This window comes from Oculina patagonica, chromosome 12 (genome assembly GCF_052425735.1).
Source record: "Oculina patagonica isolate OP01 chromosome 12, crgOcupat, whole genome shotgun sequence".
Classification (NCBI taxonomy): Eukaryota; Metazoa; Cnidaria; class Anthozoa; order Scleractinia; family Oculinidae; genus Oculina; species Oculina patagonica.
This window is the reverse complement of record NC_135769.1, coordinates 24,509,693-24,526,309: the sequence shown is the minus strand read 5'-3', so window position 1 is coordinate 24,526,309 and position 16,617 is coordinate 24,509,693. Positions and strand designations below refer to the sequence as shown.

The 16,617-nt window shown below is 39.6% G+C and overlaps 2 protein-coding genes across 3 annotated transcripts in view; one reads left to right on the top strand and one right to left on the bottom strand.

Moving 5' to 3' along the window:
- Nucleotides 1-1,135: 1,135 nt before the first annotated feature.
- On the top strand, nucleotides 1,136-5,667 carry LOC144631914 (uncharacterized). Its single transcript, XM_078490489.1, has 5 exons — nucleotides 1,136-1,477; nucleotides 2,987-3,136; nucleotides 3,458-3,550; nucleotides 4,354-4,462; nucleotides 5,167-5,667. The coding sequence occupies exons 1-5, from the start codon at nucleotides 1,244-1,246 to the stop codon at nucleotides 5,274-5,276; spliced, it is 696 nt and encodes a 231-aa protein (XP_078346615.1). The 5' UTR covers nucleotides 1,136-1,243; the 3' UTR covers nucleotides 5,277-5,667.
- A 1,519-nt stretch (nucleotides 5,668-7,186) lies between these two features.
- Nucleotides 7,187-16,617, bottom strand: part of LOC144633815 (serine/threonine-protein kinase SMG1-like) — a 67,027-nt gene continuing 57,596 nt past the window's right edge. For both annotated transcript variants that reach the window (XM_078492689.1, XM_078492690.1), the window contains exons 70-79: nucleotides 16,244-16,420; nucleotides 15,690-15,814; nucleotides 14,981-15,188; nucleotides 14,505-14,603; nucleotides 13,937-14,036; nucleotides 13,514-13,610; nucleotides 12,718-12,824; nucleotides 11,744-11,956; nucleotides 10,062-10,165; nucleotides 7,187-9,721 (exon numbers count right to left, since the gene is read on the bottom strand). In XM_078492689.1, coding sequence (XP_078348815.1) covers nucleotides 9,644-9,721; nucleotides 10,062-10,165; nucleotides 11,744-11,956; nucleotides 12,718-12,824; nucleotides 13,514-13,610; nucleotides 13,937-14,036; nucleotides 14,505-14,603; nucleotides 14,981-15,188; nucleotides 15,690-15,814; nucleotides 16,244-16,420 — 1,308 coding nt within the window. In that variant the 3' untranslated portion in view covers nucleotides 7,187-9,643. The remainder of the gene's footprint in view (nucleotides 9,722-10,061; nucleotides 10,166-11,743; nucleotides 11,957-12,717; nucleotides 12,825-13,513; nucleotides 13,611-13,936; nucleotides 14,037-14,504; nucleotides 14,604-14,980; nucleotides 15,189-15,689; nucleotides 15,815-16,243; nucleotides 16,421-16,617) is intronic.

The window sequence follows — 16,617 nt, the reverse complement described above, 5'->3', positions numbered from 1 at the left end:
CGTTTGTTTCCCGTGGCGTCGTCCAACTGTACAACATCGGTCAAACTTTCATACAGATTTCGGATAATTTCTCGAATAATTCACTTTATTATATGGCTACAATAGTACGCGCGCTCTGATTGGCTGCTGAGCGGGCATTATTTTCTTGTAATGACCGGGCATTATGAAAATTTTTCTCGGCTCGATGGTTTTTTGAGTTGTGAGTAAAAGCTACTAGCAAGGGGGCAAAAACATCAAAAAATGCCGATAAAATATGACTATCTTTTCAATAACTGAAAGAAAAATATAAGCATACAGATACTTCTTTAGTATGTGCGACGAAGAGAGCCACAGAGAGCGAGAGCGAGTTTTTATTACCTCCAGTGTTTTTTCCCTTGATTATACTCTTTTTTTGAATAGTGCTTAAAGGCCATATAAAAAATAACTTATTAACCTCGTCCGTTCGGTCCTTACAGGGCAATCTCAGACCTCGGCCTTGATGTATTGACCTCGCTATCGCTCGGTCAATACATCACGGCCTCGGTCTGAGATTCCCCTGTAATGACCTCACTCTCGGTTAATAAGTAGTATGTCTTCTTCAAGCTTGTTTCGCCCGTTAAATGCTGCGAAAGGTGAACGATGCTTGGCGTATTGTTTCTCACTGAAGATTTGTAATTAAGCTGAACTTTTTTGCTTTGTTGTGGCCCCGCAAGTTTGAAAAACTATGCCGACAACTCTGATTTGGACTATGAACTCTGATCACGCGCGCGAGTCACACCACCGCGTGACGTCATCTATGTGTCAGTACTCTAATAGATCATAAGTAAGAACCAATCAAAATGCGCGTAGAATTCAGGTTATTATATAGTATACTACGTTATCTGAATTTGGGTTATTGGGAGGCACAATAAAAATATTTGACATCGAATTTGTATACAACAAGCCCTGACCCATCTTAAAAGGCTTTCAAAACAAAGCGATTTTAATGGCAGTACCTTTATAGTAATCCCGAAAACAGCGTTTGTGTTCTGTGAATTTTACTGTAATTTTCTATCCGGACGTTCACAGAGTTTGCCAATCAAAGCTAATGAACAAAACAACTCGTGATTAATTAATTGATCCCTTGCGAAAATAACGCATTGGGCTTAGTTTCCATGGAAACGTCCGTGACATTGTAGTATACTTCTCATTGAGTCGTGCGGTCACGATTGACTTTTGAAGCTCAAGATAAAAACAAAGATGACTTAGTTTAGCGAAAGAAAATATGTCTACAACTGCACATTGTGTCTCTGGCTACGGCCAAGGGGCAGATACGTCCGCCGTGCTCACGAATCGCTCAAAATACATCACAATTATCGCGGACGAACCGTATTTCTCGCGGCATTCGAGAACTTTTCCGCAAGCCAGACACAGGAAGGGCACGAGACCTATGCACAAAACAACTCTTACATATGAAGTTAAACCGGTTCAAACTACTCCTGTCAGCTGTATGAAGGCGGTAGGTAAACATTTCTTTTCTTAATAGCTTGAGGAAACAGGTGTGAGTTGTTTAAGTTTCACCCGGTGTGTGAAGCGGGAAGGCAAACAACAGAAGTGTTTAGCTAGTGTTTGCAATGAGGTGAAAAGCTTTTAAGCAATGAGTAATATTTTCGTACTCTCAAGGATACTCGCACAATAACAATGTTCATTCTCTTAAAAATAAGAACGTTTCTTAAAGGTATTTTAAAATTTTCAAAAGGCGCTTCTCAGTCAAAATTATGCACTAGTTTGAGATCATTTGTGTGTCTCGTGGTTCGTGACAAGCACATTCGGATTTAATATCATGTAATATTGACAAAAGCTCTTTGATTTAAATGTATATTAAAGTTGTCCGGTCACGATCCGTACGATTTAAGGATGGCATGAAAATGAGAAAGCACTAATATCAAAAATATCTTCTCATGATGATAGAATTTGTGCCTGTTCTGCTGAAGTGTAAACTTAATTTTGGTCTGTATGTCAGGGGGGTGGGGGAGCTAGATCGAGGGGGGTGCGGTGAGGCTGGGGAAGGTTTAACCAGTATGACAGCTGCTAAAATAGGAACATAAGTGAGGTTATCTTTGAGGAGTCATTAAAGCTTGAACCACAACCAGATTGGTATCCTTTTGGGGTTTAATTCAAATATGGGAGTTCCCTTACCTCCTGGGCTACTTAGCCAGTCACACTGTGAGTTTGTCATTTAATAGTCAACCACTGGGTTATGCTAAAAAATAGACATTGACAACATGTAGAAAAGAAAGTCATTAGGCCACTCTTCTGTAAATTCCAGTTATAAGCCCCCTACCCCCTGGATATAAGCCCCTCTGCTGGATGACAGTACTGAACAGGGCTAAATATTGCTTTGTTATGACTTTTTATCTTGAAATGTATAATTTTTCATCAACACTGCCATGGCTTGTTTCAAAATGTTTTTTTATGCCACTTGCCCCCCCCCCCCCAGATATAAGCCCCCTGTAGGCCCATCTAAAACCCCTTACGAAGTTGTATACCGTATTTATTCGATTAAATGCTGCCCTCGAATAAACGCCGCATTTTAGAGCAGAAAAATTAATAAACGCCGCCCTCGAATAAACGCCGCATCATGATGTGGCGTTTATTCAATTAGAGACTCAAAAAGCAAATACAGTAATTATCAAGTTTGAGGAAGCCTAAAATAATTATTTTCCTTGATAATTTTTTTTGCAACAATGTTTTAAGATATTGAAATGACTTTTGAGACATTAGCAATACTCCATGTCCCTGTTTTGAAAGTTCAAGTGTTCAGTTACCATGCTTTTCTTTGCAAGAAATAAATTCTATTTTAAATAAACGCCGCCCTCGTATAAACGCGGCCCTCCAATAAACACCACAGCATTTATTCGACTAAATACGGTAAGCACAGCACTTATAACCGCAATTTTAAAGTATGGTGATGGTTTTTAAAACATACTGAATTACAAGGTGTGTGTGTTTATTAAATTTTTCACAGAATTTTTCTGGACACAAGAATTTACAACCTAGTAGAAGACCGCCAGCTTACCCGTCACAACATACGTCACACTTCAGCATTGGTATACTACCAGGACATCAACTTAACACGCACTCTAGGAAGACATATGTTAAGCACAACACGCGACCGGTAAGTTAAAAACTTTTTTTATACTAGAGGAGAGTGAAGAGAAGAGAGAGTCGTCTGGTGGCAAGGGTTTTTATTTCTAATAATCCCATTTTTGGGAGAAAGCTTGTTTTGCTAGAAATTGCAGAAAACCAGGAGGTGAAAAATTTGCTGGGAAACTAGAATTGACAGACATCGAAAGCCTGCCTTAGAACCACCCCGACTTAAAATGATCCCCTTGTTAACATGGGCACCAATAACTTTGGTGCAAACAATTAAGGCTCAGTCAACTTCTTATTTGAAAATACCTTTAATTCTGATTTTCTTAACTACAAAATATAACAGGCTGAAGAAATTCACGAGGATAACATCAGATGGAATGCTCAGATGGCAGGAGTTGATATGTTCCAATCAACAAGACAGCAGGGATCACAGGAGGTAATTTGTTAAATTAAATTAAATTTGTTGTTAATCATTATTACGGTAGTATATGTGAGGTCTATATTCATGAAGCTAATTTTAGTAAAACTGAGAGGCGCAGTGGCCCAATGATTAGCCCTCCGGCCTCCACTCTGTATCGAGCATTCCGGGTTCAAGCCCTGGCCGGGGCACTGCATTGTGTTCTTGAGCATCTCACACTGCATTGTGTTCTTAGCATCCCATCTAGGGTCCGAGTAGAAATACTCCTAATCGCTTAATTTGTGCTACAGAAACTGGGATAAGTCTGTTTGGTATGCACTACTTGGCTCAAAAGCAGTCTTAACTTTACCTTATCCTTCAAGCCAAAGTGGCTTATATACAATGTAGCTCCTGGTGCTTAACTCTGAATAGGCCTTATGTATGATTACGTCATATGCTCAAAATCCACCACCAAGCCTCTTTTACAAGAATTATTTTCAACTCTCTGCCACTTTCATGCAGTTTTCACGTGGGTATTCTTTTCACCTTTGACATCTTTGCTGCTTTGGAAATTCATTCATGATAAAATTTACAAGTTTACACTTTGAAAGCCAGGCTTGGTGGTTAAACCAGCAAGTCTGACGTAAACATGCATAAGGGCTATTCTGTAGCATAAAGTGGCTTAGGTGTATTGCTACCCGTCCCCAGGTTACTACCCAGCATTCTGTATGGTTTCCCAACAAACCATTAGGCCACCCACCCTCTCACACACACAAAAAAAATTAAACAAGGATCTCAAGGCACATGTAGGTTACTAATCAGCAATGCAATTTAATTGACAGATGAACTTTTCAACCACATATTACAAGGTTCATGATCTCCTTGGAAGGCAGCGAGGTCCTGGAGTTAAAAGACTGCCACCAATGCCTTACACTTACAACATCATCACAGGTAAAAAGAATAAAAAGGGTAGTGAAGGGGGTGGAGTGGGGGCTATAAATATCCTTTTCATGCCCAAATTCCAATTACCAGCCTGTTTTTTCTCCAGTCCCAGCCCCCTTAAGGTCATTGCCCTGTATTGCATTGCACATCCCTACTGCGCAGATTTAACGCGTAATTAGCACGCACACAAACAAAATGGTGGCTTAAAATTTTTTCTATGCGGCTTAGTCCGCAAAAAAATAAATTGTCTTTTCTTATAAACAAGTATGGTGGCCTATCAATTTTTTCTCATATTTTGGGTTTAGTGATCAAGTTCTTTCTGTAAAACAATAACAGATCAATTCCTATGTTTGAAAAATAAATTATTACTGGAAAATATGTAATTTGCCAGTGCTCGCAAGGGAATTATTAAACAAGGTCTTCAAAACTTAAATCCCCTTAAGGTAATTAACCAGTAGGCAAAGTTTGATTAAAAATCTATGTTCAGTTCTATTTTTGGGCAATGACCTTAACTTCCTATTTTTTTAGTGATTCCCAGTAAAATAGGCAAATCCCAGTTCCTGTTTTACCCTTTTAAACCCCTCAAAGAAAACACAATCAAATTATGCAAAATGAGTGCTAAAGACAGGAATGTCTAAACCATTATTATTCACCATAAGGGCTGCATATACAACACATTAGCACTTAACACGATACCAATGATGTTTCTACAGGTGAACCTAATCCAAATCAGATGGGTGACGACTATAGGCTCACGTCAGGGAATAGAGTTCTACACAGAGCACGACACAATGATGGAGAACAACAATTAGTTCTTGGATAGCTTCAGTCACATCTACTTTAGATTGGTGAATGAATGGCATAGTGAATCATAGACAGTTCTCGCTCCAGCTTTCTAAATTCATAAAATGCAAAATCACCCTGTTTCTTGGTGGTGTTTCATGCACTTATTTCCCTTTCACTTTCCTTGCAAATTGAAAAGCCTGAATGTGCATATTTTGTGGCAACTCAGGAGCAATTAAAATACCACTTTTTCTAATAATTTTTATTTTTGGTCACACAAGTGTTTAAATGTATATTTTCTAACTGAAAGAAAAAAAAAACCATTATTGACACAGAGTAAAACTCTTATATAATAATATGTTGGGTCACCCTCAACACTGTACTTTACATATTTATAATGAATAAATTCAGAAGTGTCTTTTGTATTTGGACATTCACGTCTTGTTTGATCAAATTATTTGCAATTTCCTTGTATTATACAAGGATGGATACCTTTTAAAGGACCCTACTCAAATTTTAACAAAAGGAACAGCCACTCAAATGAAACGTTTAAAATCCCTTTGTTATACAAGAATTTAAAATGGTTTATTTGATTGGGTAGATTTGAACCTCCTTTTGTTAAAATCTAGCCAATCAAATCACGTGTCCCCAGAGCCATTTGTTTCTCATGCAGCGGCTCTGGGAATTCATAGCGACAGGACTTGTTTTCTTTGTGAATTCAATATGAATAAGACTTCACGATTACTCTCTCTTGGCCAAAGCTTCTAAGGTTTATTCTCCGACTCGTACCCAGTCGCTTCTCTTGCAATATGAGCGGCATGCAATGCATCAAGGGAAGGGCAAACTTAAACTTAATGTCTCCTTCCCATCAACCTCTTCGAGCATAGCAAAAAAACAAGTAACAACTGGGTACGAGTCTGGATTTTCCTTTCCCAGATAAAGCCTTTGGAGACTGGAAAGGAAAATGTAGCGACTCCTCCCCTTTTCCCCATCTTTTTCTAGTACTAAAGATTTTCCTTAACCCTTGCGCCTGTGCCGGCCACAACTGACAAACGTTGCTCTTTGTTCCACTTCTGATGTCATCACCTTTGACCAAAAAAGGCATCACCTGTACTCAATTTCTGCAGGAGGAAACGATATTTCCAATGATACCAAGACCAGAGTGATTGGGTTAATTGAGCTTGAAATACACACGAAAATGTTTAGAAATTTGAGTGAAAAACTCGGAGGAAACTTTGCTTCAGCCACCCTTGGCTCACGCTTGGCTATTCCATGGCAAGAATTTCCTGTTTGGATGACCTTTCTTGGGAATTCTTGAACTGAAAGCAAGCCCAGTGGAAGGATAACAACTGCAGCAAAAATGTAAGAAAAGGAAAAGCGAAAAAAAAAAGAACGAGAAGCCTGAAGTGGTAGGCCACTTCCTGAACAAAAATGTCAGAAAACGCGATGCTAGTGGAAAGAAAGGCATGCTTTCATGTTGCATGTGCCATTTTGAGTAGTGTGGAACAGATAGCTCATAACTGACCACAAAATGTCAAAATCCAAAAAATGCGCTTTTTTAAAAATCTCCAGGCACCAATGGGTTAAAACAGGTCTGCACAGTGTAAAACAAATCCCAAGTGTGTACCTTCAGAATCAATATTGCCTTTCCGTTTCAGACTGGCCCCAGTTGTTCAAAGGGTGGATAACGCTATCCACCGGGTAAATCACTATCCAGTGGATAGCGAAGTGGGTTTTGTACGACTGATATCCACTGGATAGCTATTTTAATATTTCAATCTGGTGGTAAGCGTTATCCCTGGATAACACCTATCTGGGCTTGAGATGCTACAAGGAGTAAGAGATGGAAGCACAAGTTTGAACATGCACCTGTAGACGCCAGAGAGGGTGCAAGAGGTCTGGGATGTGACACAGTTTTCATAAAAGAAGGAAGGAAGACAAACGTTTTTGGGTTACGTTTTATTAGCATATATGACCAAGAAGTTACAAGGTATTAGTAGGTTAATTATAAAATTATAACAAAATAGAGCGATTTTACTTCAACCGTGAAATAGTTACTACTTAAATAGATAGTTTTAGACACTTATTCCATTGTTTTCTTTTGTTTAGTTTCCACTATTTAGCACTAATTGTTAGATGTTGTTTCACGGGTTAAATAAAATCACTCTAACTACAACAACAAATAAGATCTGACTATATAGGGTAGTAATGAACCTTGACTACTGAGCTAATCTCTGGACACAAATTTTCTTAGTGACTTCCATCTCAAGTGTCTTTCTTTAGCTTCTGCTAATCTAGGGAGTAAAATTTAATCACAACCACTGACGTTGCAGTACATCATGAACACAATGTGCGATTCAAAGCGCTTTCAGTTAACATTTTTAGCCTGGACTTGCAAACACATTTGTGGTTACTCAGATGCATTCTGCGATGCATTCTCGTTCCCAAAGCTCTCAATTCTTTTGGTCACAATTAGTCCTAAATTTCAGAGTGGTGAATTACATTGATTTTCAAGACATCTTTAAAGATCGCTAATGTTCGTGTCGTTCCTCTTGCACACACTCTTAAGTTTGCAACTCTTTCACCTGTCGGTGCTTTTACAATTCACACCAAGAAGGATTTGTTCCAGAGATTATTGTCAAATGGCTCTACCAAATGATCACAAGAAACCTAACACATACTGCATATTAACTTCATTAACATCAATATTGCGTAAATATTACTAACTTACTTTAGTCGTTACAAAAGTGATATAGCTCACTGAAAATATTAATCAAATAGGCCAAAAGCTACACATTAAGCCCTGCCAGGAAATATTCCGACAAGCAACAGCTTCAAAACCTACAACCCTTCCGACATAATTGTTTCCAATGTCTACAAGGAGCCTGCACAAGAATTTTCTACACAAAGACCAAAAAACCACCAAACAATTTTGAACTCCAGACTCAGTAACGCTTTCCTGTCCCCCCTGGCAGGGCATAATTAAGGCCAAAATTGTAAAACATAAGCGTAAAATAATAAATATGGTTTACACTGCCAACAGACTGACAGAGCACGTGAAACTGGAAATTCAGGTCACAAGTACTTGTTTTAAAGTGACTTTTAGTACATTCACATCCTCAAAAGGGCAAAGATTTTATAAAATGAGGCTTCAAATGGGTTAAATCCCACAAGTGACAAGGTTTCAAAATCTGCACTAACAGCACATGAATCTGTGAAGGGCAAGGTCTTGATCGCCAAATTTTGACAGGGGCCTTAAGACATCAACTCAACCAAATGGCCCCATAGTACCGACCCATAGTATCCCATAGTTCAAAAGCAGTGTAAACCCTAAAACAACTCTAACCATAACAAAACTGTCCATAATAGTGACAAATAAACAACGTATCGAAACAAATTCACCAGAGGCTTCAATAAGCCTTGCTCGTTGATAGACTTTTGCAGCACAAACGATGACATCATTTGGTGAATTAATATGTGCTGCAATCAAGTTATTTTTAACAAGATTAGATGACAAAGGCAGATATGGATCTCCTTAATAGTAGCATGCGAATGCAATACAGCATTTAAGATGAAGATTCTTTAACATCATGCTGTAGATAGCATTTTCACTGCAGCAAATGTTTTTACATTACGCGAGTCTACGTTTTTGCTAAGTATTGTTCAATATGCTAACTGATGTTTTAACTTTCCTCATTAATAAGTACTTCTAACAGTTTACTAAAAAACGTTTTCGCATTTCAACCAGTTAGGTTTTTGCGTTAGTTTGTTTGAATAACATGCTGATACATTCTAAAGATTACTGATGCGCCTATGAGCTAGTCTCAGATGTAAAATAGCTATAGGAACTTTCGACAAATAAGGAGCTGCAGTAACATGTCGAGTTTCGAAAAACATTACGTTAGATGTTGTTCTGCTCTCTACAGATCTACAATAATTACTTCAAATGTGAAGCTGTCGACGATAAATTTTGCAACAGTGTTAGCTATAGATTCTTTTACTTTCAAGGCATTTAAGTAACTCATAACTTTGTTCTTCGCTTCTGCTTAGCAAAATGGAAAAGATTGAACGGGAATCCATTACGCTAAGAGGTATACATTGAATTTAAGTTACCCTCGCTATCATAGACGTTACAAATGCCAGGAACATTACTTAACCAAGCTCGCCGCCAAACCACTTTTTATCACCATAACAAAATCTTTCTTAGTTGTGTAAGCATCGTAACGAATTGCTGGTGGCCTGCGGTCAGCTGCTTTGATAAATAATTGCTGTTGTTAGCTACATCACTGTATGTAGCCTTTGTTTAGCTGCCCGACTTACGGCTTTCTATGATGCTTCTAATGTGGCTATGGTTGGCCCATGTTTGCTCTTGGTACTGACTGTACTGGTATTCCTGTGCTGTTCATATCACACCCAGGCTGTCCAACCTTCATACATCTGACTCAGATTGTCCACACTTCGCGATTCACGAATCACAAAGTCAACCTGTAGGAAAAGGTTTGAAATGATCAAATGAACATGATACTTAAAACGACAACGGTCACATATTTTTGTCTCGGCAAAACACCCATACATTTTCTTATGACAAAACCCCGTTAATACGGCCGACGGCCACATTCTGAAATCCCAACCTGTATAGTTAAATTGTAAAAGCGCCAGATGGTAGATAATTGTCTCCATACGTTTCGGGGTTACTGCCCCTTCTTCAGTGGAACACTGACGTTTCAAATTTTCCACTGAAGAGGGGGCAGTAACCCCGAAACGTATGGAGACAATTATCTACCATCTGGCGCATTTTACAATTTAAAATTTTAGTTGTACTAACCTGGTCTGGAACAGACATTTTCTTGTTATCTTGATCTCTACCATCCAGCTTAGATTTTACCCGTCGCCACACACTGATCGCATACGTGTTCCGTTCTTGAAGAGCTGCAAACGAAAGCAAGAAACCGGACTTTTAGGCGCAGGGTAAGCATTGAACCTTTCAAGAGACGAAGTAAATTCAGTGAAATAACTAGATGAGGAGTTCGACGTCCGCCTGATCTAATTCTATTAAGATTGACCGACACGTTCTTTCCTCTCAAGCAGGTGCTCGGGACAAACGCCGACAAGGGGATGCACACGAGAGCATGGATTTTGACTACTGGTTTCGAGACAAACATCGAACTTCTCACACGTCGAACTTAATTCGGCCGACTAAGTTGATAAGGAGTTCGACATTTGGTTTATAAACTTGTCTTACTTACGTCGACCACCACGTTCATTCCAGATGTGTTCGGGGCAAACGCGCGACATTTTAGGAGAGAACTAATAGCGATCGTAATTTAGCGCGAGCATGAAAAGTTTGACGTTTGGCCTAACTCTAGCCTACGAGCAGCCCCTCCTTTTGCTTAGTCTATCGAGCTTTAGGTGGAAATCAAAGTCTCTTCGAGATATCGACGTTTTTGTATGAAGTATGAGTCGAAGGTTTATCCCGTGCATTGTTCTTCGAACTTATCATTACAGTTTCTTTGTAGTTTAATTTAACAATTTCCTATCTTCGCGGAGGAAATGCAGCCATATAATTTTGTCAAAAATGGCTCGTTCGCGCCGGGTATTTATACACATATTCCTTAACATTACACAAATAAACAGTGCAAATTTCAGCGAGATCTGACAATTCTATACTTTAAAACTGCAAGGACCTTTCGAGGCAGTCGATTACGGAAATGAAACAGCAAAATATGCGTTCGACGCTTTGTTTTTGCGACGCTATATTTGAATTGTTATAGGTAGACCGCCGTTCAATGTGTTCAAGGCCGTATCGTTACGATTGCTCCATGAAAAAGCACGAAAAACAATACGGATATTTCCGACTACTGTCGGAGAAAACATTGCATCAGCGTAAACAAATCGTTACACTCAAGCTGCGTTTTGTCTAGGCTCGGCGAGGGTCGGATATCAAGACCCAGGATTAAACAAAAGCCACATATACAGTGAATGCTTTCGAATTATATTTGAAGATGAAATACGAAAGAATTTTGCTGTCTTTGACTGAAATTCCACTCGAACTGCGTAGATACGATCGCATATTGTAAAGCCGATTCATGCAACATTGCTCTCAACGCGATGTAAGTGCTAGTGATTATTTATTTGTGTTTTAGTTACGCAATCCATTGTTTGTGCGACGCTTTTTATAGATCGCCTTTCAGACACACGTGCGTTGAGATAAGAAAGCTGACATGTCACTTTTAAAATTGTTATATAACGTTTGTAAATGTGACAAGTCACGTTTTTTCCACGAAATCGCAAGTGATCACCCACAGCGGAAAGTAATCCCTTGAGAAATTAAAACAGTCCCTTGAGAAATTAAAAAAGTCCCTTGAGAGTTTACAAATATGTGGTTCCAAATTTTGTCTACTAACCCCTATTCTACCATTTTTGCTTGTAAACAAGCAAAAACGTCGAAAAAAGGGGGTGAGGGACGATACAAAACATTTGAAGAGAAGAAAGTTATTAAGACGATACCTTTGCCAGTTCTAGGGTCCCTTGCCAGATTTGTTGTTGAAATTCGTCTAGGGCTAGCTACTGCCATGTGCCTGGCAGAGGCTGTTGGTGAGCCGGCACCTGATGGACTGGCTGCCATGTCCCTCTGTAGGATGACTGGGTGGGGAGATCCAGTGTCTGATGCTCCAGAATCCTTTCCACCTGCTGCCACAGCATTGCTTCCTTGGCGAAGAGCTGAAGATTTAAGAAACAAATTAGGATTTTATAAGGGGGTCTTGAATATCGGAAGATAGTCCTCCTGGGTGGAATGCTAATCCACTGCAGGTTATTCACCTTCCTTCCCTCCCTCGCCCCCCATTCCCGCCTCCCCTGCAGCGCCTAGCAGTTTGCCGCTACTTATTGAAGAGATGGAGAGAGGAGAGGTACTGGGAGAGAAATGTGTCTTGTTCAAGGAAGACAGTCCTCGTTCCCAGAGCCATCTGCCCTATTAGCCGGCGGGGCCTGGTGCACGAGGAAAAGGTGGCTCTGGGGACACATGATTTGATTGGCTAGATTGAAAATGGTTGATGGAAATATCGTGTCTAAATAAAGTTATCGTATCGTATCGTATAATTCTAACAAAGGGAATTTAAAAATCTAGTCGATCAAATCAGCCATTTTAAAATCCCTTTGTTATAAGACAGTTTAAAACGGTCGATTTGATTGGCTAGATTTAAATTTCCTTTGTTAAAATCTAGCCAATCACATCATGTCCCAAGGGACACCTTTTCCTCGTGTGAAAGCCCCGCCGGCTAAGAATGACAGGCGGCTCTAGGACGAGAACGCAAGAAGATAGCCAAGATTTGAACCCCAGACCTACTAGAGAAGAATTTGGAAGTGGTTAGAGCTCTCAGGCGTTTTGTATTAGTTAAGAGGCTCTGTTAAAATAAAGCCAGTAGAAGAATTTAGTTTTCGAACTTGGGACTGAGTAGGAGGCTTGGTGCACTTCAGTTTACCTGATGCAAATGTAGGTGGTGGTGCAGCAATAGGTGTCTTGCCTCCACTGGAGCCAGACTCATCAGGAACAAGCGGTGAAGCTAGTGACAGCATATGGTCGTGAACCCTGAAAATATGCAATGACAATCAACTAAAACAACTGAATCAACTGAAAACTGTACTTCAGCTCGAAATTATCGATTATTATGAGTGACGTATCACGACGAGGCACCAGTTTTCCGGAAAACAACCCAAGCCAATGCCAAACGAAAACAGGAATTATGCAAGACTTCAACCTCTGGCTCTCGTTTCGCCTTCTATAGGTGCCTCTCGTCAGCTTTCGTGCGCTCATCTTTTTTTTAACCTGTTGAAATTTTTCTTGAAAGCCGCCAAGAGTTTCCCCTCGTTAAGTTCACGCTCGCCACAAGTCGAAGACAACTCTCGTGTAACTTTTATCATTAAACTCTAGGGGACTCTCGTACTCGTTCGGCCCGTGCTTAACACAAACGCAGGATTACAGATAAACCAAAGTTCACTCCCCTTGTTAAAATATAATTTTCACCTCTGCATTTAATTACAGTTTGAGATCAGTCTAAGTCATCAGTAAAGGACAAAACTAATAACAGCTAGGAAGTAGTGATTCAGACTAGAACACGAAATGAATGAAATTATCTTTGCAGTGTACAAACAATTAAAGCATTTTTTTCTTTTCATGTTTTTAACGCAGTTCTCATGTATGTCTTTCACATATTACACCACGTCAGATTAGAACAAAGAAGAGATAGAAAGAGACAGTGTGAACACCAGATGACTTACCACTGCACAAGAGATTTGATGGACTTGACCATGGTCTTTACTTCCATTATATTGTCTTCTATGTTGTCTCTACCGTCACTGATCTTCCCACTACAAACTATAGAGGGAAAACAAGATTAAACTGCTTCCTGTTTTGTGCTACACGATTAAAATATCAATTCTCTTCGCTTACTCCCAAACATTTCTTTTGACGTTAATTTTTTTGTAGGAATTAAGAGGTACATCGAGACTACTTCCTAATTGACTGTTTTCTCTGTTCTCCTGACCAGTCTGGTTGATTATGCACTGACTTTCAAAGGAGAAAGTAGATGTTGATCGATTCGGGAGAGCAACAATTATTACGTACACCAAACTGCAGTGGTCTTGACTCATAGATGAAAATTGAACCAAAAGTCAACAGTAGCAAGACAACAATTTTCACACCTGCTAGGATGCTCTTAATGAGCTGTGCACACTCGTCTGATTGGCGGTTATGAGTGGATATAAACAGCTTGGCTGGGCGAGATTCTGCAGCCTCTTCATCCTAAGAGAAAACACAAGCAACATCACTCTTAAAGATGTACTCATTTGCAGATGTGATATTGCAGATGGATGTTGAACTACTAAGATGTACTCATTTGCAGATGGGATTTGTGAAAAGCATGGTAGGCAACGTATAGTTCTATTAAGCTTGAAATTGTACCTGTGTTGAGGGCAAAATACAACTCTCAGAGCACCTACCTCTCCAAAACAAGGGTGTCTAACGGGAAAATTTTATTCTTAAACAGGGAATCGAAAGTAAGACGAAAACATTGTTGAGCGACCTGACAAAATATCGAGGGGGAACCTACACTGGAATAGAAGCCGGTAAAAAGATCACAAAAAGAACTGAAAACCATTTATAATACATGTTAGAAGCTGAAGTTTTGCCTGTATTTTGAATTTGCTTTTCTGTTGGCACAACACTCTGATGCTACGACAAGTCGTAAAGATGCACAACCACAAGCATTACCTTTGCCATCGTGGTCAGCATGGATTTCACATCCCCAATGAGTTGTTGATGGGACACCATTGTTGACTTCACTGAGCTTGCCTGTGACTTGATGGAGTCCTTCAAAGGAGTATTAACAATATTCATAACTGGCAAAATTTTTAACCAATTTCTTTTTAAGTTATAATTTTCTTTTTAACTGTTTTTCATTTAAAGCTCTAACTTTCTGTTTATCTGTAAAAGTGCTTTGTGAAATATACTGATCAACACCTTTCAAAGTCATTGTGTAGCGTTTGTGTAAAAAGTAACTTAGCGTTTTATGTATTCCACGCCCCTCGCGGAAATTGGGGGTTGGGGGGGGGGGGCTAGTGTGGTTTAGGGTTTCAATAAAGGTTAAACATACATACAAACATTTTATATGACTGCAAATAGACTATAAATTTCAGTTTCATTTACATAGATATTCCTGGCTGCTAAGTTACATTTTAGCCACCTACTCTGTTACTCATAATAGCCTGGGCTGCCTGTGACTTTCTAGTCTTGATGGATGCCATCTCTTGGCCCACAGCCTCTAGCTTGTTCTTCATCCAGTCTAGAGTGATTGGTGCCTCTGGTGGATATGATACCTTCACCTTCTTTGCTACCTCTGTCACATCATGAAGCTTTTCTGAACAATTCTCTAGCTCAGCAGAGCTTTGTTGGCACCTGAAGAGTAAAACGATATGTTGAGTCGAATAATAGACATCTCACAAACTTTTGATTTTTGCAGAACTCATAGCCTAATGATACGATTTATTGCACAAGGCAGTAACATGGTTTTACGGGCTCAACAATGGACACCATTTTTTCTGAGAAACGTCTTGAAACCGATAACAAACCTGTTTCACATGTACCTTAAGATCTTTCTCTCATCGTCACGCATTTCTGAGATGTGATCAGAAATATTCGGAAATGGACTTGTTGTCCACGGGCATTTAAATAACAGGAGTGTGTCTACGTACACGTTGCTACACAAGGACATGTTCCAGTTTAATTCTTAAGAAAACCAACAACCGTTAAGGTGTGACCAACAAAAGCAAAATAAACTAAAATATATTCCTTCCTCTTGGAATATTTATAGTTTAGTAATAGAACACAACCAAACACGGCATTTGGTGGCATTGAAATGTGCGATTGAAATATTGGCTAAAATAGAAATAAAAATACCTCTTGACCAAGGCAGTCATGACATTGTCTACTGACACAGCATCTGCTGTGTGTGTTCGGAGCGCCTCGCAGTGTAAGATGGCGTTTGACAGGTTACAGATGTCTGAGGAATGCTTGCCCTCCACCTGCATAAAAAATGGTTAATCACTATCAGTATGTAAACAGAAACAGGTACAGAGTGGGAAGTAAGAATCCCTTTATAATGCTTAAACCCAGTTGCGTGACCATCCAAATCACGTTATTTGAATCGTCACGCAACACCCGTGATGCGCTGACAACCCAATACAACAGCAAACGAGATTAAGAGACATGCAAGACTGAGACTCTTGTGTGTAAAATTTAACGCCAGGCAGATTTAGAAGTTGAAGTCTTGCAGATTACATGAACCGTTTACTCTTTACCTCGATGAGACAACTACCTAACACAAAAACGCTGCATTATAAGGATTTCGGCTTGATGGTTAAGTTCTATAAAGAGATCGCTACAAATACATGTAAATTGAAGCCACGAAACTAGAAGTAACAAAAACTTCCAATACATTATTTTAAACTGACCGTCATAAGCTTCTTTCTAGCAGCTAATGTCTGCTCGAAATTCTGTAGCACTGGATTCAGGGCGGGGTTTGCTCCTGCTGCCCACTTGAGACGCTGTTCAATGCTTGACTCCTGTGAACAAAACTTCTCCTCCACTCCTTTCACAACCGAGTCCATGTGTATCAGCCCTTGGACACGCTAAAAGACAAAAGGACAACTAACATTAAGGCCACAAGCACTTGACACTCTAATCCCTAACTAAGCGAATTGATAACTCGCCTGCGACTCACGGCCTCACGTAATAGTCAATTAACTTTGCACTTTCTCTGGATACGTAATGATAAACAAAGCAACTATTTTGCGTCTTTAAGTACACAAGATAGCATTAGGCGGCT

Excerpts from the sequence above, each read along its gene's own strand:
- LOC144631914 (XM_078490489.1), top strand. The coding sequence starts at position 1,244 with ATGTCTACAACTGCACATTGTGTCTCTGGCTACGGCCAAGGGGCAGAT. Across the intron at positions 1,478-2,986 it reads CTGTCAGCTGTATGAAGGCG|AATTTTTCTGGACACAAGAA; the intron begins GTAGGTAAACAT and ends AATTTTTCACAG. Across the intron at positions 3,551-4,353 it reads GACAGCAGGGATCACAGGAG|ATGAACTTTTCAACCACATA; the intron begins GTAATTTGTTAA and ends TTTAATTGACAG.